This window comes from Opisthocomus hoazin, chromosome 1 (genome assembly GCF_030867145.1).
Source record: "Opisthocomus hoazin isolate bOpiHoa1 chromosome 1, bOpiHoa1.hap1, whole genome shotgun sequence".
NCBI classification, from domain to species: Eukaryota; Metazoa; Chordata; class Aves; order Opisthocomiformes; family Opisthocomidae; genus Opisthocomus; species Opisthocomus hoazin.
Window position 1 is genome coordinate 3887967 of NC_134414.1, and position 27637 is coordinate 3915603.

The window sequence follows — 27637 nt, forward strand, 5'->3', positions numbered from 1 at the left end:
CCCGGAGCGGGGAGGTTCAACGAGCGTTTCCGTTCACCAGGCAGAGACGGAGCACGGAGACCGTGGCTGGAGACACCGAACAAAGGACGTTCACGGCCAAGGTGACCTACCTGCAGGCAAATCCTTGCCGAGAGCCTGTGCCCCCTTCGGCTGCAGGGACCATTTATAAATCCAGGACAGGGGGTCACGTGGAGGTGGAATAAGATTAGTTTCAACCCATGATCTTTTTCAAAGAAGAGACAAAGAGTTGGTGCGTGGTGTTCCCTGTAGCGGAAGAGACACCGTGCTGAGACATAGCCCTCAGGCCTTGGAGGGGAAGGTGTTGAGGTGTGAGAGGGCACGAGAGAACAAAATTCACTGGCAGCAGCTATGTTCATGGGGACTAAATCACAGAATCCCAGAATCCCAGCATGGCAGGGGGTGGAAGGGACCTCTGGGGATCCCCCAGTCCAACCCCCTGCCGAAGCAGGGTCACCCAGAGCAGGCTGCACAGGGCCACATCCAGCCAGGGTTTGAGTATCTCCAGAGAAGGAGACTCCACAGCCCCTCTCGGCAGCCTGGGCCAGGGCTCCGTCACCCTCAGAGGGCAGAAGTTCTTCCTCGTCTTCAGCTGGAACTTCCTCGGCTTCAGTTTGTGCCCGTTGCCCCTTGTCCTGTCGCTGGACACCACTGAGAAGCATCTGTCCCCATGCTCCTGACACCGACCCTGAAGAGATTTATCGGGATTTCTAAGGTCCCCTCTCAGCCTTCTCTTCTCCAGGCTGAACAAGCCCAGCTCCCTCAGCCTCTCCTCGTAGCAGAGATGCTCCAGTCCCCTCCTCATCCTCGTAGCCCTCCGCTGGACTCTCTCCAGTAGCTCCTCATCTTTCTTGAGCTGGGGAGCTCAGCACTGGACACACGGTCATTTCCCTGACCGTCAGAGCAGGAGCAATCTCCCAGATGGGGAAATGGTGGAAAACTGACCCATTTGCAGGTGGAAAATACCCTGTGGAGCATATCGTTGAGTGGATCACAGGAGATTGCATCAACATCAACGTAAACACAACGGTGGGGCAGGAGCTGCAGACCCCGAGGGCTCCATCGCTGACCATGTTCTCGTTTCGGGCGGCGAAACTGGGATATTCTTGTGCGCAGCAGGCGATGACCCTGGCAGCTGAAGCCCGGGGCGGGGTGAGCGCTTCTGAAAATCACGTTTTCCGTTCAAATTCAAGCAAGGGAGTATCGAGCGGTGCAGGTTTGCACCAGCGTGGGAGAGGAGCGAGCGAGGCTGCGTGGACGAGAGACATCCTGAAGGTTGAAACAGGAGCGGCCACGATGCCGCTGGGAGCCTCCTCATCTGCTGAACCGCGAGGGCAAGCTGAGAAAAACGGGGAGAAACGGGCAAAAAGTAGCTAAAGGGAGGGCAGGCCCTCCGGCGGGGTTCTTTCCTGTCTGCCAGGTGGGGAGGGAGCACCGAGCCATTTCTGAACGACAGCCGCTGCGGAAGGGTGACATGGAAAACGTCACCCTGCGGTGAGGGATCTCCCAGGGACACCACGGAGAGAGTGTCCCCAAGGAGATGCTCCTCCGAAAGGAACATCTGTAGCGGTTTAGGGCTAGGCCTTTTGGTCATCAGGACTTTGGTTGTTCCTCGCAGCGTTGAGATCCCTCCCCCCTTCCCCCTCGCAGCTCAGCGAGGTCATCTGGAAACGCGCGCAGCCATCGTTAGGCTCCAGAGTGAACACCCCCCCCCCCCCCCCCCCCGGCAGAAGCCGGCAAGCCGCGCCCCCTCCCGCATCGCCCCGCCCCTCCAGCTGTGATTGGCCCCGCTGCGGACGGAGTGGGCGGGGCGCGCCGTGCGGCTGCGGGGCGGGGCGGGGCGGCGCGGCGCGCGTGCGCAGCGGAGCGTGCGGCCGCGGCGGGGAAGGAGCCGGGCCCTGAGGGGAGCGGCGGCGGCGGGCAGAGCTCACCCGACCGGCTGCGCCTTGCACCGGGGCTGCGCGCCCGGCCCCGCGCCGCTGCCCGCCGCCTTCGCCTCAGAGCGGTGTAGCGGAGGGGGGGGGGGGGGCGCGTTGGGCAGGCGGAAAGGAAGCGAAGGAGAAGCGGTCGCGGAGTCCCGCCGCAGGGGAGCGGAGCGAGCCCGGGGCGGCGGCGGCGGCGGAGGAGGCTCCTCCATCATGTCGGCGGGCGGGGACTTCGGCAACCCGCTGCGGAAATTCAAGCTGGTGTTCCTGGGCGAGCAGAGCGGTGAGTCACCGCCCGGCCCCGGCTCGGGTCTCCCTCGCACGGCGGCGGCGGGGCGGGCTCCTCCCTTCCCCCCCCGCCCTCACCGCGGCGGACCCACCCTTGAGGGGCCGGGGTCGCGCCTGAGGGGATCCCCCCTCCCCCATCCTATGGGGCCGTACCCCCACGTTGTGAGGGGAAAAGGGGGCCTCCGGGGGGTGGGGGGGCTGCCTCTGCCTTGCGGTCGCCGCTGCTTCGGTGATGGGTGTGGGGGGGAACGAGGAGGGGTTTATCTATGGCTCCAAAATCCCAAAACCCCACCGCCCCATCTGCAGAAGCAGCTGCTGATTCATTTGATCCCGGCTGCTCTGGTTTTTTTGGGTGGCAGGGGTCTCAATCCCCGGTGTTTTCTATGCAAACAGAGCATTTATCGAAAATGGAGTTCTGGTCTTGGCAAAGTGGGACCCAACGCTTTAAATACTGAATTCAGTCAGTGAGATTGTGCTCCCTGTCTTTGGAAAAAAAACAAACACAACCCCAAAAAATAACCCACCACCCAAACTATGTCTCCTCCCTCCTCAGTAGAAGGCCTCTCTCTCCAGCACTGCCTTTCAAATCTTTCACTTCGGAGAGTTTTCTGAGAAAATGCCCGTTTGTCGGATGCTTTGTGTAATCCGGGTCCGATATGGAGTGATCTTTGACATCATGGGTAGGTGCAAAATATGCTCTGTCTCAGGGCGGGGTATTTGCTCCCTCAGCCACCTTTGGTCTCTATGTGGCAGGAGATGATGAAATAGTAGTTGTCTTCCCCCCCCCCCCCCCCCCCAAATAATGACTTACATCTTGGTCTTTCCTCACTTATATGTAGATGAGATTGGTGATAAGGCTGCTATTAAGATGTATTTACCTATACATTGGCGGTTTCCTTTAGTCTGGTCCTTCCTTTTTTTTTTTTCCCTCTTCATATTAGGGATTCAGGGAGCACAAGTTCAACTTGGCTATTTTTATTTATTTTTTTTTTTAAGTCACCTGATCTGCTTGGTGAGGTGCTGTTTGGCCAGCCATTTTATGAGGATTTTGGAACCAGGGTTCTGTGTAGAAGATGCTGGGCGATTTGTTTGTTTTTTTCCCCGAGGTATTTGATAACAGCAATCTGAAGTATTAGCTATGCGTTTGCAGAATGCTTGGGTGCTTTGACTGTATTTCTGATTTCACAAAGCTTTTGAATACCTTCATGGAAGGTTGTAGCACCTGGTGCAGATCTTAAATCTCAGCATGGAGCTTACACGTGGATTTCTTGTCTATCTGCTGTAGCAGACATAACGTCAGATATCTGCTTCCTCCAGTCGTGTCATCTTTTTTTTTTTTTCCTCTCAGCTAATCATCTGTGTTTATGCTGGAAGGTTTTAAATAATCCCTGTTCCTAGCATCAAATCTAGGGAGGAGAAAAGGGGTTTTATGGGTATAGTGTGGCAAAATGCTCCTAACTAAATATACATCTCACTGCAACCGCTGTCTTGGCTGTGGCTTACGGATGGATTCAAGCTGATTTGAATCTCGCTGGTTAGGGCCCGGCTAGCAGCTGCGGTGTGGGTTTCAGCCCTGCCTTTGTCTCGGATCCCGGGCGCTGACTCCCTGGCTGGTCTGCGCCGAACCCGGTGCTAAACGTGGTGATGTCGATGGCAGCGGAGCCCTCGGTGTGTCCACGCAGCCCACGGGTGCTGCAGCGTGGGCATGCTCTGATACGGTGCTCGGATGATTCTTCTCTGTGGTGGAGAAACGGCTTTTTTCTGAATTCGGCTCGAATCGCTTCAGATACTGCTGTCATGATGTCATTCTGTGCAATTTTTTTACTGTCCAAAGGGTGAATAGCTCCCATTGCAAATGGCTCCTGGAAGAATAAACGTCCTTCTTCCATAGGATAGAAATAATTACGGAAGCATCTCTGATGCTGCAAAGGGAGTTTGAGTGGGTTTTACTTACACGTAGCTCCCTTTGTCATTCTTTATTTTGAAGGTTAAGGGAAATGTAGAAATAAAGTTTTTATAATAGCAGCTTTCATAAATGAGAAGATCTTTGTGCAACTGTTGCGCTGGATTGCTGCATTCGCCTCCTGTTTAGCTAAAAGGTTGTCTGCCCTGTTGGAAGGCCAGAATTAAAGATACCCTACTGCTGCTGGTAGGGAGGCTGAATGCTGCTGTTTCATTTACATTCAGAGACTTCAGAATGACAAATGAAATGTTACAAAGAGCTACAATGTTGATCAGCTGCCTCAGCAACCGAAGCTGGCTAATATCAGACCTTCTGTGCCAACTGCATACCGTCTCTTCAACAAATGTGTTTGCTATGGCTAAGAAATTCTGAGCTGGAGTTGGTTACTGTGCAGGCTTTACAGCCCTTCCATGCCACTGTGTGAGCAAAGACAGTGTCATTCCATGTGAGATCTGGAAGCATCTCTAGATGTTTGATTCTTATTTGAAAGTGGGATTGCACAGTGGATGCAGTCTGTGATGTAATTTTTTTTTTTTCTTTTTTTTTTTTCCTGCTGGTGTCTCAGCCATATTGTGGGAGTTTAATGCCGTATACCTAGGCGTTCGTGTGGACTGCAGTGATTCTTCCTAGTTACACCATTCATCACTAGCTGCAGATTCTCTTTCCTATGCTAAGATGCAGATTTATTTTTTTTTAAAAGCCCCTTCTTTCCCTGCTCCCCCAAATCTTCTTGTCTCCAGTGTCCATTACTCGCATTGTCTGCCTTTTCTGCCTTCATTGCGCCAACTCCTGGAGCGCTCGGTGCCGCGGCGAGCGAGCTGACACACCGCTGCAGCTCTCTGTCCGTGGGTCCTGGTCGGTCAGCGGTGGTGGTGTGTCTTGGCTAAATGACATCAGGTCACTCACGGCTCCTGACAGGATTTTACTGCAAGTCATTGCCTCTCAGGAGCAATATGGATGTTGTGTCCCCCACGCCCCTCCCCAGCCGAGCCTGGATACTTGCCGCATGTACGGTGGATTCATCACGAGCCTGCAATATAATCCCTGCCCAGCTAGAAGAAGCTTCTCTTTCTTTCTCTCATTTTTTTTTAACTTGTAGTACAAGGATATAGCATTGGGTGGCTAGCAAGAAGGCAACTTCACCAGCGCTTGCCGAGAGAGAGAGGAGACCCCAGCCCCCCCCCTCAGCGGGAAAGCGGGAAGTGCCAACGAGCAGCAGCTCTGACTCAGCGGGGGCGGAGTCGAGTGTGACAGCGGCCAAACCCCCTCAGGGATAAGAGCAGCCCCCAGGGAGCGCGAGCGACCAGGAGCGCGGGCGAACAGAGGCGGCGCAGCAGCCCGGGAGCGGCGCAGCAGTTTGCGCGGGCAGGGCGAGCGGGGAAGGCGACTGGCAGGGTACAGCCGCCCCTTCTGGCTACTCGAGTAGTGGGCATCGCTCTTCCAGGAGATACTCTAGCCATGGTTACCACCCGTGGTAAAGCTGTGGCTCGAAGGAGTGTGGGGACCCAGACGGAGGCCCCACGCAAGAACGCGGGTGTCCAGGTCTCCGGCTGCAGGGAGTGCCTGAGCCTGGCGCTCGTACCGGAGGACAGCAGAGACAGCGGCTGTGTTCGGTGCGAGCAGGTGAATGACCTGCTCAGCCTGGTGGCAGAACTGAAGGAGGAAGTGGAGAGGCTGAGGAGCATCCGGGAGTGTGAGAGGGAGATCGACTGGTGGAGCCGCACCCTGCCCTCCCTGAGGCAGCGGCAGCAGGAGGCGGCTCCACAGAAAGCAGAGAACCCCCTACCCTCTTGCCACCGAGCAGAAAGAGGGGGCCTAAGAGATGGGGGGGAATGGAAACGGGTCCCTGCTCGGGGGGGCAAGCGAATTTCCCCCCGGCCTCCCTCACCTGCTCAGTTGCCCTTAAGCAACAGGTATGGGGCTCTGGAATGTGAGGGACTGGCCACAGAGGATGTGGGTGAAGGTGAGGCTCCATCCAGGGGGTTGCCTAGAACGAGTCAGACAGCCCCACGTATTACAACTGCCTCAACTAAGAAAAAAAGGAGGGTCATTGTCATAGGCGATTCCCTTCTGAGGGGAACAGAGGGCCCGATCTGCCGACCGGACCCATCCCACAGGGAAGTCTGCTGCCTCCCTGGGGCCCGGGTGAGGGATGTTGCGAAGAAACTCCCTGGTCTGGTGCGGCCTTCTGATTACTACCCCCTCTTGCTAATGCAGGTTGGCGGGGACGAGGTAGCAGAAAGAAGTCCCAAGGCCATCAAAAGGGACTTCAGGGCACTAGGGCGACTGGTTGAGGGATCAGGGGCGCAGGTGGTGTTTTCCTCCATCCCATCAGTGGCAGGGGACAGCACTGAAAGGGGCAGGAAAACTCACCTGGTTAACAGGTGGCTTAGGGACTGGTGCCATCGGTCAAATTTTGGCTTTTTTGATCATGGGGAGGTATACACAGCACCGGGCCTGCTGGCAACAGGTGGAGTTCAGCTATCTCAAAGGGGGAAAAGAATTCTTGGCCACGAGCTGGCGGGGCTCATTGAGAGGGCTTTAAACTAGGTTCGAAGGGGGAAGGGGATATTGCCCAGCTCACTAGGGATGAGCCTAGGCTTGGAGTGCCAAGGCCAGGGGTGAGATTGACAGCCCAGCTCAAGTGTGTTTACACCAATGCACGTAGTATGGCCAATAAACAGGAGGAGCTGGAAGCCATTATACAGCAGGACAGCTACGACTTGGTCGCCATCACAGAAACGTGGTGGGACAACTCGCATGACTGGCATGCTGTCATAGATGGCTACAGACTCTTTAGGAAAGACAGGTCAACAAGGAGAGGTGGGGGAGTTGCTCTATATGTGAGGGAGCAACTGGAATGCATTGAGCTTGGCCTGGGGGCGAGTGAAGAAGGAGTTGAAAGCTTGTGGGTTAGAATTAAGGGACAGGCTCATAAGGGTGACATTACGGTGGGTGTATACTACAGGCCACCCGACCAGGAGGAGGAGGTTGATGAAGCCTTCTACAGGCAGCTGCAAGCAGCCTCACCGTCACAGGCTCTGGTTCTCATGGGGGACTTCAACCACCCTGACATCAGCTGGGAAGACCATACAGCTAGGCAGGCGCAATCCAGGAGGTTCCTACAGAGCATCAATGATAACTTTCTGATGCAAGTGGTGGAGGAACCAACAAGGAAAGGCGCACTGCTGGACCTCGTGTTAACAAACAAGGAGGGACTGGTGGAGGACGTGAAGGTTGGAGGTAGACTCGGCTGCAGTGACCATGAAATGGTCGAGTTCAGGATCCTGCGTGGAGGAAGCAGGGCGATAAGCAGGATCAAAACCCTGGACCTCAGGAGGGCTGACTTTGCCCTCTTCAAGGAGCTACTGGGAGGAATCCCGTGGGCCAGGGCTCTCGAAGGCAGGGGGGTCCATGAGTGCTGGTCGCTTTTTAAACAACACTTCTTCCATGCACAGGAGCAATGCATCCCCCTGAGAAAGAAATTTAGCAAAGGAGGCAGGAGACCTGCATGGTTAAACAAGGAGCTTCTAGCGGAGATCAGGCAGAAGAGAAAGGTGCATGGCATGTGGAAAGAGGGACAGGCCACTTGGGAAGAGTACAGAAACGTAGTGAGAGCATGCAGGGATGCGACGAGGAAGGCCAAGGCTCACCTGGAATTGAAGCTGGCAAGGGATGTCAAAAACAACAAGAAGGGCTTCTTCAACTACATCAGCAGCAAAAGGAAGGCTAGGGACAACGTGGGGCCGCTGCTGAATGAGGCGGGTGTCCTGGTGACGGAGGATGCGGAAAAGGCAGAGCTAATGAATGCCTTCTTTGCTTCAGTCTTCAGTGCTAAGACTGGCCCTCAGGAATCCCAGGCCCCGGAGGTAAGAGAGGAAGCCTACAGAGAGGACGACTTTCCCTTGGTCGAGGAGGACTGTGTGAGGGATCGCTTAAGCGATCTGGATGTCCACAAATCCATGGGCCCCGATGGAATGCACCCACGAGTGCTGAGGGAGCTGGCGGATGTCATTGCCGAGCCACTCTCCATCATCTTTGAGAGGTCCTGGAAGACAGGAGAGGTGCCCGAGGACTGGAGAAAGGCCAATGTCACTCCAATCTTCAAAAAGGGCAAGAAGGAGGACCCAGGGAACTACAGGCCGGTCAGCCTCACCTCCATCCCGGGAAAGGTGATGGAGCAGCTTATCCTGGAGGCCATCATGAAGCAAGTGGAAGAAAAGAAGGTTATCAGGAGTAGTCAGCATGGATTCACCAAGGGGAAATCATGCCTGACCAATCTGATAGCTTTCTACGATGACATGACTGGCTGGGTAGACGAAGGGAGAGCTGTGGATGTTATCTACCTTGACTTCAGCAAGGCTTTCGACACAGTCTCCCATGATATCCTCCTGGGGAAGCTGAGGAAGTGTGGGCTGGATGAGTGGTCGGTGAAGTGGATAGAGAACTGGCTGAATGGCAGAACTCAGAGGGTTGTCATCAGCGGCGCTGAGTCTAGTTGGAGGCTGGTGACAAGTGGTGTCCCTCAGGGGTCAGTGCTGGGCCCAGTCTTGTTTAACTTCTTCATCAACGACCTGGATGAAGAGTTAGAATGTACCCTCAGCAAGTTTGCTGACGACACCAAACTGGGAGGTGTGGTAGATACACCAGAAGGCTGTGCTGCCATTCAGCGTGACCTGGATAGGCTGGAGAGCTGGGCAGAGAGGAACCTGATGAGGTTCAACAAGGGCAAGTGCAGGGTCCTGCACCTGGGGAGGAACAACCTCATGCACCAGTACAGGCTTGGGGTGGACCTGCTGGAGAGCAGCTCTGCGGAGAGGGACCTGGGTGTCCTGGTGGACGACAGGTTAACTATGAGCCAGCAGTGTGCCCTGGCTGCCAAGAAGGCCAATGGGATCCTGGGGTGCATCAAGAAGAGTGTGGCCAGCAGGACAAGGGAGGTTCTCCTTCCCCTCTACACTGCCCTGGTGAGGCCTCATCTGGAGTACTGTGTCCAGTTCTGGGCTCCCCAGTTCAAGAAGGATGAAGAGCTACTGGAGAGAGTCCAGCGGAGGGCTACAAGGATGGTGAGGGGACTGGAGCATCTCTCCCAGGAGGAGAGGCTGAGGGAGCTGGGCTTGTTCAGCCTGGGGAAGAGAAGGCTGAGAGGGGACCTTAGAAATGTCGATAAATATCTGCAGGGTAGGTGTCAGGAGGACGGGGCCAGACTCTTTGCAGTGGTGCCTAGTGACAGGACAAGGGGCAACGGGCACAAACTGAAGCCGAGGAAGCTCCAGCTGAAGATGAGGAAGAACTTCTTCCCTCTGAGGGTGATGGAGCCCTGGCCCAGGCTGCCCAGAGGGGCTGTGGAGTCTCCTTCTCTGGAGATATTCCAACCCCGGCTGGACGTGGTCCTGTGCATCCTGCTCTGGGTGACCCTGCTTGGGCAGGGGGTTGGGCTGGGGGATCCCCAGAGGGCCCTGCCAACCCCACCATGCTGGGATTCTGTGAACCGTCGCTGCTCCCATGCAGGAGTGGAGCTGGGAGTACTGCAACCCGCCCCCCCCCCCCCCCCCAAATCCTCCAGCACCCCTCGTGGGGTGGCAGGGATGGAGCCGACTCCTCGCTGAGGCCCAGGGGAAACAGGCACAAGGGTGCTGCGTTTTGGGGTGCTGGGTGCCGGGAACCCCCTCTACCTGCTCCCAGGGCTTTATTGGAGGGAGGGCGGAGGCCGTCGCTCCCTAGGACAGGAGAGCGCTTCTCAGGAGCGTCTTCTTCTCCGGCGTGAGCTTCTTGGGAAAGCAGATGTTGAAGTAGATGAGGAGGTCACCTCTGCGCCGGGGGTCCTGGAGCAGCGGCATCCCCTCCCCCGGCACCACTTTGCAGTACGTGGGGCTGCGAAGGGAAGGACGGAGCTGGGAGGAGCCGCGGGACCCAGCTCCCCGACCGCAGAGCCCCCCCATCCCCGCACGCTTCCCAGCGGGTTTCTCAGGGCGAGGTTGCTCCTCCAGCTCCAAGCGGAGGCCTGCCTTGTGTCCCCAGGCTCCTCGGGTCTTCCACCCACCCACACCAAGCCCTCTCCCAGAAGATCAGCCCGTGGTGGGCACCCTCCTCCTCCAGGCTGGTTTCCCCCCAGCCCCACAGCTCCTGGAAAAGCTTTGGAGCACCAAAATCGCGCTAATTCCGGCAACGGGGACGCGCTCGGGAAGCGCCGAGCTCTCACCGGGGAGCAGCGCGCCAACGCCGAGTTTCCTCCCAAGTGCCCCGTCCGCCTCCTCGGCCACCGCGCCGGCCCCGCAGCCGCTTGCCCCACGGCGCTTACTCCACGATGTCGTTGATGGGGATGTTCAGCAGCCTCCCGTCCAGCGTCCTCACCTCCACCGCGCAGCCGACCAGCGCCTGCAAGGCACACAGCGGGTCCCGCAGCTGCCACGCACAGCCCCAGGGGGCAAACGTAAGCCGGGGCCGGCTCCGGCCTCTCGCTTGGGCTCTTTACCTTCCCCAGGGGGACGGTGGCGATGTACACGAGGTTGTCGTTGGCTCTTTTGAACCTCGGGTGGGGTTTCTCCTGGACAATGAAGGTGATGTCAGCTGGAATGACGTTTGGGCCCTAAAATTGAGAGGAAAAAAACCCCAAAAATGAACATCGTGTGGAGTTTCTCCTGCACAACGAAGGTGATCTCAGCTGGAGTGATATTTGGGCCCTAAAATTGAAGGGGGAAAAAAACCAAACCAAAAACTAACATCACGTAGAATTTCTCCTGGACAATGAAGGTGATGTCAGCTGGAATGATGTCTGGGCCCTAAAACTGAGGGGAAAGAAAACCCCAAAAACGAACATTGTGTGGAGTTTCTCCTGCACAATGACGGTGATGCGAGCTGGGGTGATGTTTGGGCCCTAAAATTGAGGGGAAAAATAAGATATCTGGATTTTTTCGGTCTAAACCATATGATCTTACAGAGGGAAAGGTGACACGAATGCCTGTCCCTTGGTGGCTGCTTTCAGCTGGCTACGGAGAAGGGGAAGGTGTTTTGTTCATTTAATAAAACAAAACAGCCAAGAGAAATCAGACCGGGGTTCACAAAGGTGACACCAGGCAGCAAACCACCCCTTTTCAATTCTGTTTTTAACCATCCTACGGAAAACCCGGGCAGGAAGGGTTCCTCAGCGCGTTTCTGAGCGCGGTGACGCTGGATCGCCCCGTTCGCCGCGCTGCCGACCGCCCGCAGCAACGGGCAACCCACAAAGAGCTTCCGCCAGGGTCGTTACCTGGTCTCCTTCCTTCTCGAAGGTGATCCTGGTGCCCTGCTTCCAGCCCGGCTGCACGTCGATCGTGAGGATTTTATCTCTGATGGTGCTCGTTTGGCCGTCTTCGTTCATCACCTGGGGGGTAGATGAGGGGGTGAGCAGAACCGGGTGCCCTTGGGAGAGGTTGGGTCTGCGGCCAGGTGGGAGCTCGGCTCGGCCGGCAGAGCAGCCAGCACCGGGCTCCGGTTCCCCCAGCCCGGATGAGGACCCTGCGGTGCCGGACACGGCCCGGCTGGTGGGGCAGCCACCTCCAGGCTGTCACAGAATGGTTTGGGCTGGAAGGGACATGGCAAGGCCATCCAGTCAAGGCCCCTGCCACAGGCAGGGACATCTCCAACTGGATCAGGTCGCTCAGAGCCCTGTCCAACCTGGCCTGGAATGTTCCCAGGGATGGGGCATCGACCACCTCTCTGGGCAACCTGGGCCAGGGCCTCACCACCCTCACCATAAATTAATTTCTCCTCATATCCAGTCTAAATCTCCCCTCTTTTAGTTCAAAACCGTTCCCCTTGTCCTATGCTACAGGCCCTGCTGAAACGTTTGTCCCCAGCCCCCTTTAAGCACTGGAAAGCTGCCTTCTCTTCCCCAGGCTGAGCAGCCCCAGCTCTCCCAGCCTTTCCTCCCAGCAGAGGGGTTCCAGCCCTCGCATCATTGCTGGGGCCTCCTCTGGCCCCGCTCCCACAGCTCCAGCTCTGTCCTGTGCTGAGGGCTCCAGAGCTGGACGCAGGACTCCCGGGGGGTCTCAGCAGAGCGGGGCAGAGGGGCAGAATCCCCTCCCTCACCCCGTGCCCACGCTGCTGGGGATGCAGCCCGGGGCACGGTTGGCCTTCGGGGCTGCCAGCGCACACTGCCGGGTCCTGGCCAGCTTCTCATCCCCCAGCACCCCAAGTCCTTCTCAGCAGGGCTGCCACCCCACCGAGGGACAACACAGAGAGGTGATCTGTGACGCCATGGTGCCCAAAGACAGGGTTGTAGCTGCTCTGCTCATCCAGCCACACGTGAGCCAGTGGTGACAAGGACGGCTCCTGCTCCACAGCTAGGCAGCTGCAGGTACAAATGGGATCAGATCAAGCAGGAGAAACTCAGGGCTGGAACCAGGAGATTTGGGACAGCGAGAGGAGGGACGCAGGTCACTGGGAGCAGAGAGGAGACACAGCGCGGTGTAAAAATTCAACTGTGCGAGCCCAGGGAACGCTGTGCTGCTCCTCACCCTGCTCCGAAACCAGCCCTGCCTTCCCACCAGCTTCCACCTCACCCCTCGCGCCGAATTCCCTTTGGCAAGCCAGGAGAGGAGAGCACCCGTTCGGATCCTGCCGGTGTTTGTGCCGGGTTCCGTGCAGATCCCCCTCCGCAGCGCAGACGTGGAGCCACCCCCCGACCCTGCCCAGCGTGCCCCCCCCCTTCAGCCCCACCGCCCCTACCCTGCGCGAGATCTTCATCTTCTTGGTGCAGCCGTAGAAGAGGTCTTCAAGGGAGAGGCAGAGATCCCGCACGACCGGGGGGTCTTGCTTCACCGCTCCTCGTCCTCGCAGCCCTCCGAAGGGCAGGGTCAACTCCGAGCCATCCTCAGCAAAGAACTCTGCAGGAGCGAGCAGAGGTGGGCTGAGGGGGGTCACCACGCTCGCATCAGAGGTCTAGGGGGGTCCCTTGGGGTCTCCTCATCATGGAAGCTGAGCGCCCTAAATCTGCCACCCAGAAACCTGCTTCTGCCTGGGACCACCTTCCCCCTCCAGCTGAAGAGTTTTCCTCCGGGAGCGTTTTTATCTTGCTCACGCCTTTACGGCAGCCTCGCCAACCCAACCCCTCTTTTTGCCGCAAATCCTCGAAGAAAAGGGGCCCAACGGTCGCTGGGGAGAGCTGACGGCCTGAACACGCGCCCCTCGGGCCTCTCACCCGCCTGGGACCGAGGGAAGTCAGGATCTAACCTCCAGGCAGCGGGGGACCAGCAGCCCCAGAGGGACCTGAGAGTAGCTGGGGCAGGGAAACATCTCCTAAAGCTTAAAGCTCAGAGGTGGTGGTGGCCACAGCCCCACACAGAGGGGGAGCCTGGGCCACCCCCCGGAGCCCCCCACCTACCCGCAAAGGGGTTGTCTCCACCAAAGAACTCCTTGAAGACTTTGTCCGGGTTGTTGTGAAACACGTAGCCAGTGCTCCAGAGGTTTTCACCGCCACACTCCAAGGGGATGCCGCCTTTGAGCCCCTCTTCTCCAAACTTGTCGTAGACGCCTTTCTTCGTGGCTTAGGGAAGGAGGAGGAGTTGGGAATGGCCATGAGAGGGGAGAGCCTGAGATCTCTCGGAAGAGGAAACCAAAAGAATCGCCAGGATCTTCTCTGCTCAGCTGTCCAAGAAGGAGTAGCGCTGGCGAGAGGCCGGCGGCTGCTTCCCGAGCCGCGGCCCAACACGGCAGCAAAGGCCGAGTCCTCCGGGAAGAGGAGGTGGAAGCCGTAGGTTTCGGGCTCTGATTTTTAATTTGCTTGGTTGGTGTCCCCTCAGCGGGACCTGAAGCCCGGCGGCCGACCACGGGGAGCTGAGCGAGCGTTGTGTCCTGCGAGGGCAGGTCCCCGCTGAGACTCACCGCTCCGGTGACCAACAAGCTGATGTTGGCTCTCCAGAAGCTCCATTTCTCAGATTTATTCGTATGAACTTTCTCTGTTTAACCTTCTTTTGTACTTCTGGAGTAAACACAAAGCATCCCGGTGTGAGACGGCTCCTTGGGTGGAGCAGAGCGGGAGTTTGCCGTCCCAGCGGCGAGCAGTGACCTGTTGCCTCCCCGCTGTGAAGACGAGCTCCCTCCCTGGTGGCCTTTCAAAAATCCTTGGTGGGAAGCGTAATTCTCCGCTTCTCGAGGAACGCGTGTGCCCGAGCTGCTCCTGTAAATATGGGCCAAGGGTACTGCAACGTCCTGACGTGTGTACAAAAGGGTTTTACTACAAATATGTAACTTTTTTTCTATCCTAAATTATTTTTGTACATTTTTATGTCAGGTACCTTTTGGGTAACGGACTTTGGTACAAACCAAGCTAAGTTATTTTTGTACTGCTCTCCAGTCTTTGCCTTTCAATAAAATTCCCCCGGTTTCTTGCTGGCTGCTGCAAGGTGCCCCGAGCCGGTGGGCACCGGGCGGACGGGACCCCTTCCCCTGGAGAAACTCCTTCCCCCGGGGACGGCGCAGGTCCGCGGCCGGGCAGGGGGCACGCGGGAAGCTCGCCGCGTTGCAGACAGATGATGGCCGGATAGCGCAGCCGGCGCGGAACGAGTCGGACCTCGGAGGCGAGCGGGTGCTCCGAATTCAAGCTCCTTTTCACACCATGCTTTGAATTCAGGATTTAAAGAACGGAAGTGGCAGCATCCCTGTTTCCTCCCGCCTCTGCAGGGTTGGTTTTTCACAGGGGAAATCCTGAATGCGTCACTCGCTGCTGACGACTCGCCCGTGCTGCGTTAGACCCCGGTGGGGAAAATCTCTTGGGCCCTGCCTTGGGCCTCATCTGGAGTACTGTGTCCAGTTCTGGGCTCCCCAGTTCAAGAAAGATGAGGAGCTACTGGAGAGAGTCCAGCGGAGGGCTACGAGGATGAGGAGGGGACTGGAGCATCTCTGCTACAAGGAGAGGCTGAGGGAGCTGGGCTTGTTCAGCCTGGAGAAGAGAAGGCTGCGAGGGGACCTTAGAAATGCCGATAAATCTCTTCAAGGTGGGTGTCAGGAGGACGGGGCCAAGCTCTTTCCAGTGGTGCCCAGCGACAGGACAAGGGGCAACGGGCACAAACTGAAGCCGAGGAAGTTCCAGCTGAAGACGAGGAAGAACTTCTTCCCTCTGAGGGTGACGGAGCCCTGGCCCAGGCTGCCCAGAGGGGCTGTGGAGTCTCCTTCTCTGGAGATATTCAAGACCCGCCTGGTCAAGGTCCTCTACAACCTACTGTAGGTGACCCTGCTTCGGCAGGGGGTTGGACTGGGTGACCCACAGAGGTCCCTTCCAACCCCAAACATTCTGTGATTCGGTGCCCGCACGCTGCCGCAGAGCTCGGAGCCTCCCGCCAGCCGCCCGAAGCGGGGCCATCAGCGCGGCCCTGTGACTCCCGGCGAGGGCAGCTGGGTCGTGAACACGGTCACGGAGGAGGTGATGATGTCGACAGCTGAGTTGCATCTGAGGTATGAGATCAACAGCTTCTTCCCCTTGCGTTTGGGTCAGCGGTGGAGCATGGGCCAGGAAAACGAGCCGGCAGCGAGCCGGAGAGGGGAGTTGGCGCCGGACGAGCTGCCTGGAGCCCGATGGATGCAGCAAAGGCAGCGTCAAACCAGCTCAGAATCGCTCTTGCGTGCGGGCGGGCAAGAGCCGAGGCTTTCTGCACAGCGAGGGGGACGTGCGGGCTGCCGGGAGCGCGTCGCGTGGCGGGGGGTGCCTGTAGTGCGGGATGGCTCCCGGGGACAGACGGGGCGAGTTTTAAGAAAACGGAGAAGAGGCATTTCTTGAATCTCCGAATCATTAAGGCTGGAAAAGACCTCCAAGATCATCAAGTCCAACTGCCAACCCAACCCCACCATGTCTGCTCAACCATGTCCCCAAGGGCCACATCCACATGGTGTTTGAACCCCTCCAGGGTTGGGGACTCCACCATTGCCCTGGGCAGCCTGGGCCAAGGCCTGACCACTCTTGCAGGAAAGAAATTTTTCCCAATATCCAATCTGAACCTCCCCTGACGCAGCTTGAGGCCATCTCCTCTCATCCTGTCGCTGGTTCCTGGGGAGAAGAGACCAACCCCCCCTCACTACACCCTCCTGTCAGGGAGCTGTAGAGAGCGAGAAGGTCTCCCCTCAGCCTCCTCTTCTCCAGACTGAGCAGCCCCATCTCCCTCAGCCGCTCCCCATCAGACTTGTTCTCCAGACCCCTCCCCAGCCTCGCTGCCCTTCTCTGGACACGCTCCAGCCCCTCAATGTCCTTCCTGGAGTGAGGGGCCCAAAACTGAACACAGCACTCGAGGTGCGGCCTCACCAGTGCTGTGTCCAGGGGCACGATCCCCTCCCAGGATTACGGCTGCGGGGTCCATGCCGGGGTCGAAGGGCTCCGACCTGCCCCGCTCTGCCACCAAACCATCATCGCAAAGCCCTGGGCACTCGTTGCCTGCGCCGCGCCCTTCCCAGCACGTGTTTAGCCTAAAAATCCGCACCCGTGGGTGCTGGAGGTCGGGGCAGGACCCCCCCTCCCAACCCGAGCCCTGTGGGGGAGCGGAGGGTTGGAAACACAGCAGCCCCGTCACGAGTGCTGGGTGGCCCCACCGTCACCGTCTCAAATGCCAGCGGGGGAACTGGGTTTGGCTGTCACCCGACGCCCGCGGCCGCTGGAATGTCCTCCCGCGCGCGATATAAGGCGAGGGCCAAGGCGCCGGCAGCCGGGCGATGGCTGCGCGGCGAGGGGCGTGAGGCAGAGGACGCGGTGCCGAGGTCCCACGGTGCGGCCCCGGGGAGGTCACGGCGGGGGAGAGGCTTTCACCCAGCTCCTCTGTTTTGCCCTGGGTGGGACTGGACGGGGTGGGGGGGGACATCGGTGAACCCCGTGCCGAGCGAGGACGCCCCGAGCCTCGGCTTCCCCCGGGCTGCGGGCGAGGAAATGGGAAATTTGGCTTTCGGGGTTGTCCGAAGTTGTCCCACAGCCATCGCGTCCCTAAACCGGGCTCCCCCTTTTTCCTCCCAGCGCCCACCCCACCACGATGGTGGGTCTGAAGCCCCCCGAGGTGCCCCCGACAGCCGCCGTGAAGTTCTTCAGCGCGGGGACGGCCGGCTGCACCGCCGACCTCGTCACCTTCCCCCTGGACACCGCCAAGGTGCAGCTGCAGGTACGATCCCCACCTCCGGCCCCCCGCAGCGGTGGGGTGACCCCCCCCCCAACCCCCCCCTCACCCCATTTCTGCATCCCGCAGATCCAGGGCGAGGTGCGGATCCCCCGCGGCGCCGGCACCGTGCAGTACCGGGGCGTTTTGGGGACGCTGAGCACCATGGTGAGGACGGAGGGACCCCGCAGCCTGTACAGCGGGCTGGCGGCCGGCCTGCAGCGCCAGATGAGCTTCGCCTCCATCCGCATCGGGCTCTACGACTCCGTCAAGCAGCTCTACACCCCCAAGGGTGCCGAGAGTGAGCAGCCAGGGGGGTCGGGACCCTGTCCCCAAAGCAACGACCCTCTCCCGGGGGAGGGGGTCCCCAAACTGCTCACCCCCCAGGGGTCCCGACGGGGTGGGGGGTTCCTGGGTGTGCTGGTGGACAACAGGTTGACCATGAGCCAGCAGCGTGCCCTGGCTGCCAAGAAGGCCGATGGGATCCTGGGGTGCATCAGGAGGAGTGTGGGCAGCGGGGCGAGGGAGGTTCTCCTTCCCCTCTGCTCTGCACTGGTGAGGCCCCATCTGCAGTGCTGTGTCCAGTGCTGGGTTCCCCAGTTCAAGAGAGATGAGGAGCTACTGGAGAGAGTCCAGCGGAGGGCTACGAGGATGGTGAGGGGACTGGAGCATCTGTCCTACGAGGAGAGGCTGAGGGAGCTGGGCTTGTTCAGCCTGGAGAAGAGAAGGCTGCGAGGGGACCTTAGAAATGCCTACAAATATCTGCATGGTGGGGGTCAGGAGGATGGGGCCAGACTCTTTCCAGTGGTGCCCAGTGACAGGACAAGGGGCAACGGGCACAAACTGAAGCCGAGGAAGCTCCAGCTGAACCCGAGGAAGAACTTCTTCCCTCTGAGGGTGACGGAGCCCTGGCCCAGGCTGCCCAGAGGGGCTGGGGAGTCTCCTTCTCTGGAGATATTCAAGACCCGGCTGGATGCGGTGCTGTGCCGCCTGCTCTGGGTGACCCTGCTCTGGCAGGGGGTTGGGCTGGGGGATCCCCAGGGGTCCCTGCCAACCCCGACCATCCTGTGATTCTGGGATTCCCAGCGCCTGCCCTCTCCAGGCGCAGGGCTGGGGGCGCGGGTGCTGGCGGGCTGCACCACGGGCGCGGTGGCGGTGACGTGCGCCCAACCCACCGACGTGGTCAAGGTGCGGTTCCAGGCCAACGGGGCGCTGCCGGCGGGCGCCCGGCGGTACAGCGGGACGGTGGACGCCTACTGCACCATCGCCAGGGAGGAGGGCGTCCGCGGGCTGTGGCGAGGTAGGGACGGAGGAGAACTGGGACGGGGACTGGGAAGGGGTGGGAATGGGGACACCCACCTGGGATGCCACCACCCTCCTGCACAGGGACGCTGCCCAACATCGCCCGCAACGCCATCATCAACTGCGGCGAGCTCGTCACCTACGACCTCGTTAAGGACGCGCTGCTGCGGGCGCAGCTGATGACAGGTGAGGACGGCGCTGGGGAGGGGACACACAGCCGGGCGCCGTCCCCCTCCCCACGACGCTCAGCTCTGCCCTGCAGACAACGTCCCCTGCCATTTCGTGGTCGCCTTCGGCGCCGGCTTCTGCGCCACGCTGGTGGCGTCGCCGGTGGACGTGGTGAAGACGCGGTACATGAACGCCGGCCCCGGGCAGTACCGCAACGTGCTCAGCTGCCTCCTCGCCCTGCTGATGCAGGACGGCCTCGCCGGCTTCTACAAGGGGTGAGCTGGGGGACGTCGCGCTGACACCGACGCCGCGCTTCACCCCGCGGCATCGCCCGGCGCTCCCCGGCCATCCCGACGCCGGTGGCTGCTCTTCCCGGCGCAGGTTCGTCCCGTCCTTCCTGCGGCTCGGCTCCTGGAACATCGTGATGTTCGTCTCCTACGAGCAGCTGCAGCGCGCCGCGGTGCTGGCACAGTCCTGACCCGCCCCGGCCCCTCTCGTCAGCGTTGGCGAGACGCAAGAGTAAATTACATTAATTGGCGAAGCGGTGGGAGAGCAGCGATGGCCAACGCCCCCAGCCCGACGGAGACTCCGGAGAGCGAGCGATGAGACGGACGGAGAAACGACGAGAAGGTTTCCGGAGAGAAGTTTAAGGTGGAAAAAAAGGAAAAAAAAATACAGGTTTTTTTTTTCCAGCTGGGAAGAGCAGCGCTTCCCGGCAGCGGTGGGACCGAGCCGGGTGACGTGGTCATTCCTGCAATTCCTTCCAATAAACCGCCCCTATGGGGTGCGAGCGCAGCAGGGCTCCTTGCTTTGCTTCAGGGGGGGATTTTATTTTGATCTCCCGATAGAAAAAGGCAAATCCGAAAGCAAAAGAGGCGCTCGAAGTCTTCCCAGGGTGTGGCGGAGAGGGTTTCCAAGTAGGATGAAATACGGCCACAACCGCTGCCCCGGGGGGGGACGCTGCTCCCTCCGTGCCCTCAGCTCGGTTTCACCCCGCGGCGATGCCACAAAATCCAGATTTTCTCCCGTTCTCTTCCTGAAAAGGCTACAGGGTGGAGGGGGTTGAAAAAAAACAGGATTTCTGCCCACATTCCTGCAGCTCAGCTCCTGGAATGCCGTGATGTTTGTCACCTATGAGTTGGTGACACGGGGCCCGACGGCCACTGGCAGGAGCGCAGCGAGGGTTTGAGTAAATCCTGCGGTCTTTTTTTTTCCCTGGTTTTGTCCTTGCCCTCACGTCCCTGCATAGTCACCCCCGAACCACAGTCTTGTTCAACTTCTTCGTCAATGACCTGGATGAAGAGTTAGAGTGGACCCTCAGCCAGTTTGCTGATGACACCAAACTGGGAGGAGTGGTGGATGCACCGGCAGGCTGTGTTGCCATCCAGCGAGACCTGGACAGGTTGGAGAGTTGGGCACAGAGGAACCTGATGAGGTTCAACAAGGGCAAGGGCAGGGTCCTGCACCTGGGGAGGAACAACCCCAGGCACCAGTAAAGGCTTGGGGTGGACCTGCTGGAGAGCAGCTTTGGGGAGAGGGACTGGGAGTGCTGGTGGACGACAGGGTGACCATGAGCCAGCAGCGTGCCCTGGGTGCCAAGAAGGCCAATGGGATCCTGGGGTGCATGAGGAGGAGTGTGGGCAGCAGGGCGAGGGAGGTTCTCCTCCCCCTCTGCTCTGCCCTGGTGAGGCCCCATCTGCAGTGCTGTGTCCAGTTCTGGGCTCCCCAGTTCAAGAAAGATGAGGAGCTGCTGGAGAGAGTCCAGCGGAGGGCTACGAGGATGAGGAGGGGACTGGAGCATCTCTCCTACAAGGAGAGGCTGAGGGAGCTGGGCTTGTTCAGCCTGGAGAAGAGAAGGCTGAGAGGGGACCTTAGAAATGCCGATAAATCTCTTCAGGGTGGGTGTCAGGAGGACGGGGCCAGACTCTTTCCAGTGGTGCCCAGCGACAGGACAAGGGGCAACGGGCACAAACTGAAGCCGAGGAAGTTCCAGCTGAAGATGAGGAAGAACTTCTTCCCTCTGAGGGTGATGGAGCCCTGGCCCAGGCTGCCCAGAGGGGCTGGGGAGTCTCCTTCTCTGGAGATATTCCAACCCCGGCTGGATGTGGTGCTGTGCAGCCTGCTCTGGGTGACCCTGCTTCAGCAGGGGGTTGGGCTGGGGGATCCCCAGAGGGCCCTGCCAACCCCACCATGCTGGGATTCTGTGAACCGTCGCTGCTCCCATGCAGGAGTGGAGCTGGGAGTACTGCAACCCCCCCCCCCCCCCCCCCCAAATCCTCCAGCCCCCCGTCTGGGGTGGCAGGGATGGAGCAGACTCCTCGCTGAGGCCCAGGAGAAACAGGGTGCATTTCACGGTGCTGGGTGCCGGGAACCCCCTCTACCTGCTCCCAGGGCTTTATTGGAGGGAGGGCGGAGGCCGTCGCTCCCTAGGACAGGAGAGCGCTTCTCAGGAGCGTCTTCTTCTCCGGCGTGAGCTTCTTGGGAAAGCAGATGTTGAAGTAGATGAGGAGGTCACCTCTGCGCCGGGGGTCCTGGAGCAGCGGCATCCCCTCCCCCGGCACCACTTTGCAGTACGTGGGGCTGCGAAGGGAAGGACGGGGCTGGGAGGAGCCGCGGGACCCAGCTCCCCGACCGCAGAGCCCCCCCATCCCCGCACGCTTCCCAGCGGGTTTCTCAGGGCGAGGTTGCTCCTCCAGCTCCAAGCGGAGGCCTGCCTTGTGTCCCCAGGCTCCTCGGGTCTTCCACCCACCCACACCAAGCCCTCTCCCAGAAGATCAGCCCGTGGTGGGCACCCTCCTCCTCCAGGCTGGTTTCCCCCCAGCCCCACAGCTCCTGGAAAAGCTTTGGAGCACCAAAATCGCGCTAATTCCGGCAACGGGGACGCGCTCGGGAAGCGCCGAGCTCTCACCGGGGAGCAGCGCGCCAACGCCGAGTTTCCTCCCAAGTGCCCCGTCCGCCTCCTCGGCCACCGCGCCGGCCCCGCAGCCGCTTGCCCCACGGCGCTTCCTCCACGATGTCGTTGATGGGGATGTTCAGCAGCCTCCCGTCCAGCGTCCTCACCTCCACCGCGCAGCCGACCAGCGCCTGCAAGGCACACAGCGGGTCCCGCAGCTGCCACGCACAGCCCCAGGGGGCAAACGTAAGCCGGGGCCGGCTCCGGCCTCTCGCTTGGGCTCTTTACCTTCCCCAGGGGGACGGTGGCGATGTACACGAGGTTGTCGTTGGCTCTTTTGAACCTCGGGTGGGGTTTCTCCTGGACAATGAAGGTGATGTCAGCTGGAATGACGTTTGGGCCCTAAAATTGAGAGGAAAAAAACCCCAAAAATGAACATCGTGTGGAGTTTCTCCTGCACAACGAAGGTGATCTCAGCTGGAGTGATATTTGGGCCCTAAAATTGAAGGGGGAAAAAAACCAAACCAAAAACTAACATCACGTAGAATTTCTCCTGGACAATGAAGGTGATGTCAGCTGGAATGATGTCTGGGCCCTAAAACTGAGGGGAAAGAAAACCCCAAAAACGAACATTGTGTGGAGTTTCTCCTGCACAACGACGGTGATGCGAGCTGGGGTGATGTTTGGGCCCTAAAATTGAGGGGAAAAATAAGATATCTGGATTTTTTCGGTCTAAACCACATGATCTTACAGAGGGAAAGGTGACACGAATGCCTGTCCCTTGGTGGCTGCTTTCAGCTGGCTACGGAGAAGGGGAAGGTGTTTTGTTCATTTAATAAAACAAAACGGCCAAGAGAAATCAGACCGGGGTTCACAAAGGTGACACCAGGCAGCAAACCACCCCTTTTCAATTCTGTTTTTAACCATCCTACGGAAAACCCGGGCAGGAAGGGTTCCTCAGCGCGTTTCTGAGCGCGGTGACGCTGGATCGCCCCGTTCGCCGCGCTGCCGACCGCCCGCAGCAACGGGCAACCCGCAAAGAGCTTCCGCCAGGGTCGTTACCTGGTCTCCTTCCTTCTCGAAGGTGATCCTGGTGCCCTGCTTCCAGCCCGGCTGCACGTCGATCGTGAGGATTTTATCTCTGATGGTGCTCGTTTGGCCGTCTTCGTTCATCACCTGGGGGGTAGACAAAGGGGTGAGCAGAACCGGGTGCCCTTGGGAGAGGTTGGGTCTGCGGCCAGGTGGGAGCTCGGCTCGGCCGGCAGAGCAGCCAGCACCGGGCTCCGGTTCCCCCAGCCCGGATGAGGACCCTGCGGTGCCGGACACGGCCCGGCTGGTGGGGCAGCCACCTCCAGGCTGTCACAGAATGGTTTGGGCTGGAAGGGACATGGCAAGGCCATCCAGTCAAGGCCCCTGCCACAGGCAGGGACATCTCCAACTGGATCAGGTCGCTCAGAGCCCTGTCCAACCTGGCCTGGAATGTTCCCAGGGATGGGGCATCGACCACCTCTCTGGGCAACCTGGGCCAGGGCCTCACCACCCTCACCATAAATTAATTTCTCCTCATATCCAGTCTAAATCTCCCCTCTTTTAGTTCAAAACCGTTCCCCTTGTCCTATGCTACAGGCCCTGCTGAAACGTTTGTCCCCAGCCCCCTTTAAGCACTGGAAAGCTGCCTTCTCTTCCCCAGGCTGAGCAGCCCCAGCTCTCCCAGCCTTTCCTCCCAGCAGAGGGGTTCCAGCCCTCGCATCATTGCTGGGGCCTCCTCTGGCCCCGCTCCCACAGCTCCAGCTCTGTCCTGTGCTGAGGGCTCCAGAGCTGGACGCAGGACTCCCGGGGGGTCTCAGCAGAGCGGGGCAGAGGGGCAGAATCCCCTCCCTCACCCCGTGCCCACGCTGCTGGGGATGCAGCCCAGGGCACGGTTGGCCTTTGGGGCTGCCAGCGCACACTGCCGGGTCCTGGCCAGCTTCTCATCCCCCAGCACCCCAAGTCCTTCTCAGCAGGGCTGCCACCCCACCGAGGGACAACACAGAGAGGTGATCTGTGACGCCATGGTGCCCAAAGACAGGGTTGTAGCTGCTCTGCTCATCCAGCCACACGTGAGCCAGTGGTGACAAGGACGGCTCCTGCTCCACAGCTAGGCAGCTGCAGGTACAAATGGGATCAGATCAAGCAGGAGAAACTCAGGGCTGGAACCAGGAGATTTGGGACAGCGAGAGGAGGGACGCAGGTCACTGGGAGCAGAGAGGAGACACAGCGCGGTGTAAAAATTCAACTGTGCGAGCCCAGGAAACGCTGTGCTGCTCCTCACCCTGCTCCGAAACCAGCCCTGCCTTCCCACCAGCTTCCACCTCACCCCTCGCGCCGAATTCCCTTTGGCAAGCCAGGAGAGGAGAGCACCCGTTCGGATCCTGCCGGTGTTTGTGCCGGGTTCCGTGCAGATCCCCCTCCGCAGCGCAGACGTGGAGCCACCCCCCGACCCTGCCCAGCGTGCCCCCCCCCTTCAGCCCCACCGCCCCTACCCTGCGCGAGATCTTCATCTTCTTGGTGCAGCCGTAGAAGAGGTCTTCAAGGGAGAGGCAGAGATCCCGCACGACCGGGGGGTCTTGCTTCACCGCTCCTCGTCCTCGCAGCCCTCCGAAGGGCAGGGTCAACTCCGAGCCATCCTCAGCAAAGAACTCTGCAGGAGCGAGCAGAGGTGGGCTGAGGGGGGTCACCACGCTCGCATCAGAGGTCTAGGGGGGTCCCTTGGGGTCTCCTCATCATGGAAGCTGAGCGCCCTAAATCTGCCACCCAGAAACCTGCTTCTGCCTGGGACCACCTTCCCCCTCCAGCTGAAGAGTTTTCCTCCGGGAGCGTTTTTATCTTGCTCACGCCTTTACGGCAGCCTCGCCAACCCAACCCCTCTTTTTGCCGCAAATCCTCGAAGAAAAGGGGCCCAACGGTCGCTGGGGAGAGCTGACGGCCTGAACACGCGCCCCTCGGGCCTCTCACCCGCCTGGGACCGAGGGAAGTCAGGATCTAACCTCCAGGCAGCGGGGGACCAGCAGCCCCAGAGGGACCTGAGAGTAGCTGGGGCAGGGAAACATCTCCTAAAGCTTAAAGCTCAGAGGTGGTGGTGGCCACAGCCCCACACAGAGGGGGAGCCTGGGCCACCCCCCGGAGCCCCCCACCTACCCGCAAAGGGGTTGTCTCCACCAAAGAACTCCTTGAAGACTTTGTCCGGGTTGTTGTGAAACACGTAGCCAGTGCTCCAGAGGTTTTCACCGCCACACTCCAAGGGGATGCCGCCTTTGAGCCCCTCTTCTCCAAACTTGTCGTAGACGCCTTTCTTCGTGGCTTAGGGAAGGAGGAGGAGTTGGGAATGGCCATGAGAGGGGAGAGCCTGAGATCCAGGCTTTGCTTGGGTGGAGGATGGAGACAGGATGGGGCAGGGGGGGAGCACACCAGCTTGGGGACAGCAAGGTGGGATGGAAGCAGTAGGTTAGTAAGCATGGTGGGGATGGGTTGATGTCTGGGCTTGATGATTTTAGACATCTTTTCCAGTCTTAACACTGGAGAGAGTCCAGCGGAGGGCTACGAGGATGATGAGGGGGTTGGAGCATCTCTCCTACGAGGAGAGGCTGAGGGAGCTGGGCTTGTTCAGCCTGGAGAATAGAAAGCTGAGCTGGAAGCTAATAAATGTTTATAAATATCTTCAGGGTGGGGTCAGGAGGACCCTCTGAGGGTGACTGAGCACTGGCCCAGGCTGCCCAGAGGGGCTGTGGAGGCTCCTTCTCTGAAGATATTCCAGACCTGCCTGGCCGCGGTGCTGTGCAGCCTGCTCTGGGTGACCCTGCTTCGGCAGGGGGCTGGGCTGGGGGATCCCCAAGGGCCCTGCCAACCCCTGCCGCTGGGATTCTGGGGTTCTGTGAGTGCGCTGGTGTCATTCTTCCGTGCTTCATAGAAGGCGGCTTTGGCCGAGGGTCGACCTTCACAAATTCACAGTTCGCTTGCCAGAGCCCGCTGGGGCCTGGACCTTTTGAATTTCGGCCTTCGGCTTTGGCTCTCTGCGGCGCTGAGGAAGAGCAGCGCTGCAGCTCCGAAGCCTGGGGCGGGCAGGGAAAGCTTGCACCCTCGCGGATTTTTTTTTTCTTCCCCAGGACTTGGAACTAACAAGGCTTTTCCCAACCAGCTGCCTCTCGGCGTGCGGAATGAGGGAAAAACCCCTCCAAGGAGAACCGGTGAGCACCGGAGAACACTTTGTGAGGGTTTTTTTTCTCCTTTGTATCCACCATCTCGCACGCTGCGCGACGCCGGCGTTCGCTGCGCGGAGAAAACGGACGCGGGGTAGAGCTCTAACGTCTCGCTCCTTCTCCACAGGGCCGAAGCGGAGCGGTGCCGGGGGGCATCCCGTACCGAAGGCCGAATCGTCCCAGGCCCACGGCCGATCTCTCGGAAGAGGAAACCAAAAGAATCGCCAGGATCTTCTCTGCTCAGCTGTCCAAGAAGGAGTAGCGCTGGCGAGAGGCCGGCGGCTGCTTCCCGAGCCGCGGCCCAACACGGCGGCAAAGGCCGAGTCCTCCGGGAAGAGGAGGTGGAAGCCGTAGGTTTCGGGCTCTGATTTTTAATTTGCTTGGTTGGTGTCCCCTCAGCGGGACCTGAAGCCCGGCGGCCGACCACGGGGAGCTGAGCGAGCGTTGTGTCCTGCGAGGGCAGGTCCCCGCTGAGACTCACCGCTCCGGTGACCAACAAGCTGATGTTGGCTCTCCAGAAGCTCCATTTCTCAGATTTATTCGTATGAACTTTCTCTGTTTAACCTTCTTTTGTACTTCTGGAGTGAACACAAAGCATCCCGGTGTGAGACGGCTCCTTGGGTGGAGCAGAGCGGGAGTTTGCCGTCCCAGCGGCGAGCAGTGACCTGTTGCCTCCCCGCTGTGAAGACGAGCTCCCTCCCTGGTGGCCTTTCAAAAATCCTTGGTGGGAAGCGTAATTCTCCGCTTCTCGAGGAACGCGTGTGCCCGAGCTGCTCCTGTAAATATGGGCCAAGGGTACTGCAACGTCCTGACGTGTGTACAAAAGGGTTTTACTACAAATATGTAACTTTTTTTCTATCCTAAATTATTTTTGTACATTTTTATGTCAGGTACCTTTTGGGTAACGGACTTTGGTACAAACCAAGCTAAGTTATTTTTGTACTGCTCTCCAGTCTTTGCCTTTCAATAAAATTCCCCCGGTTTCTTGCTGGCTGCTGCAAGGTGCCCCGAGCCGGTGGGCACCGGGCGGACGGGACCCCTTCCCCTGGAGAAACTCCTTCCCCCGGGGACGGCGCAGGTCCGCGGCCGGGCAGGGGGCACGCGGGAAGCTCGCCGCGTTGCAGACAGATGATGGCCGGATAGCGCAGCCGGCGCGGAACGAGTCGGACCTCGGAGGCGAGCGGGTGCTCCGAATTCAAGCTCCTTTTCACACCATGCTTTGAATTCAGGATTTAAAGAACGGAAGTGGCAGCATCCCTGTTTCCTCCCGCCTCTGCAGGGTTGGTTTTTCACAGGGGAAATCCTGAATGCGTCACTCGCTGCTGACGACTCGCCCGTGCTGCGTTAGACCCCGGTGGGGAAAATCTCTTGGGCCCTGCCTTGCGCCTCATCTGGAGTACTGTGTCCAGTTCTGGGCTCCCCAGTTCAAGAAAGATGAGGAGCTACTGGAGAGAGTCCAGCGGAGGGCTACGAGGATGAGGAGGGGACTGGAGCATCTCTGCTACAAGGAGAGGCTGAGGGAGCTGGGCTTGTTCAGCCTGGAGAAGAGAAGGCTGCGAGGGGACCTTAGAAATGCCTCTAAATCTCTTCAAGGTGGGTGTCAGGAGGACGGGGCCAAGCTCTTTCCAGTGGTGCCCAGCGACAGGACAAGGGGCAACGGGCACAAACTGAAGCCGAGGAAGTTCCAGCTGAAGACGAGGAAGAACTTCTTCCCTCTGAGGGTGACGGAGCCCTGG

The 27637-nt window shown here is 59.3% G+C and overlaps 2 protein-coding genes across 4 annotated transcripts; both read left to right on the top strand.

Moving 5' to 3' along the window:
* Positions 1 to 939: 939 nt before the first annotated feature.
* On the top strand, positions 940 to 27637 carry LOC142358789 (uncharacterized). Its single transcript, XM_075416247.1, has 6 exons — positions 940 to 1380; positions 1439 to 1512; positions 1637 to 1703; positions 1821 to 2226; positions 25809 to 25889; positions 26029 to 27637. The coding sequence occupies exons 1-6, from the start codon at positions 940 to 942 to the stop codon at positions 26253 to 26255; spliced, it is 1296 nt and encodes a 431-aa protein (XP_075272362.1). The 3' UTR covers positions 26256 to 27637.
* Positions 15259 to 19568, top strand: LOC142360633 (putative mitochondrial transporter UCP3). Of its 3 annotated transcripts, XM_075415000.1 has the most exons (7): positions 15267 to 15627; positions 17168 to 17309; positions 17394 to 17604; positions 18406 to 18603; positions 18690 to 18791; positions 18868 to 19048; positions 19155 to 19338. In XM_075415000.1, exons 1-7 carry the CDS (start codon positions 15599 to 15601, stop codon positions 19249 to 19251), a joined length of 960 nt encoding a protein of 319 aa, XP_075271115.1. In that variant the 5' UTR covers positions 15267 to 15598; the 3' UTR covers positions 19252 to 19338. The 3 variants fall into 3 exon arrangements, with proteins under 3 accessions (XP_075271102.1, XP_075271115.1, XP_075271108.1); XM_075414987.1 differs by having other exon boundaries at positions 15259 to 15627; positions 17168 to 17297; positions 18690 to 19048; positions 19155 to 19568; XM_075414993.1 differs by lacking the exon at positions 15267 to 15627 and adding an exon at positions 16872 to 16925 and having other exon boundaries at positions 18690 to 19048; positions 19155 to 19568.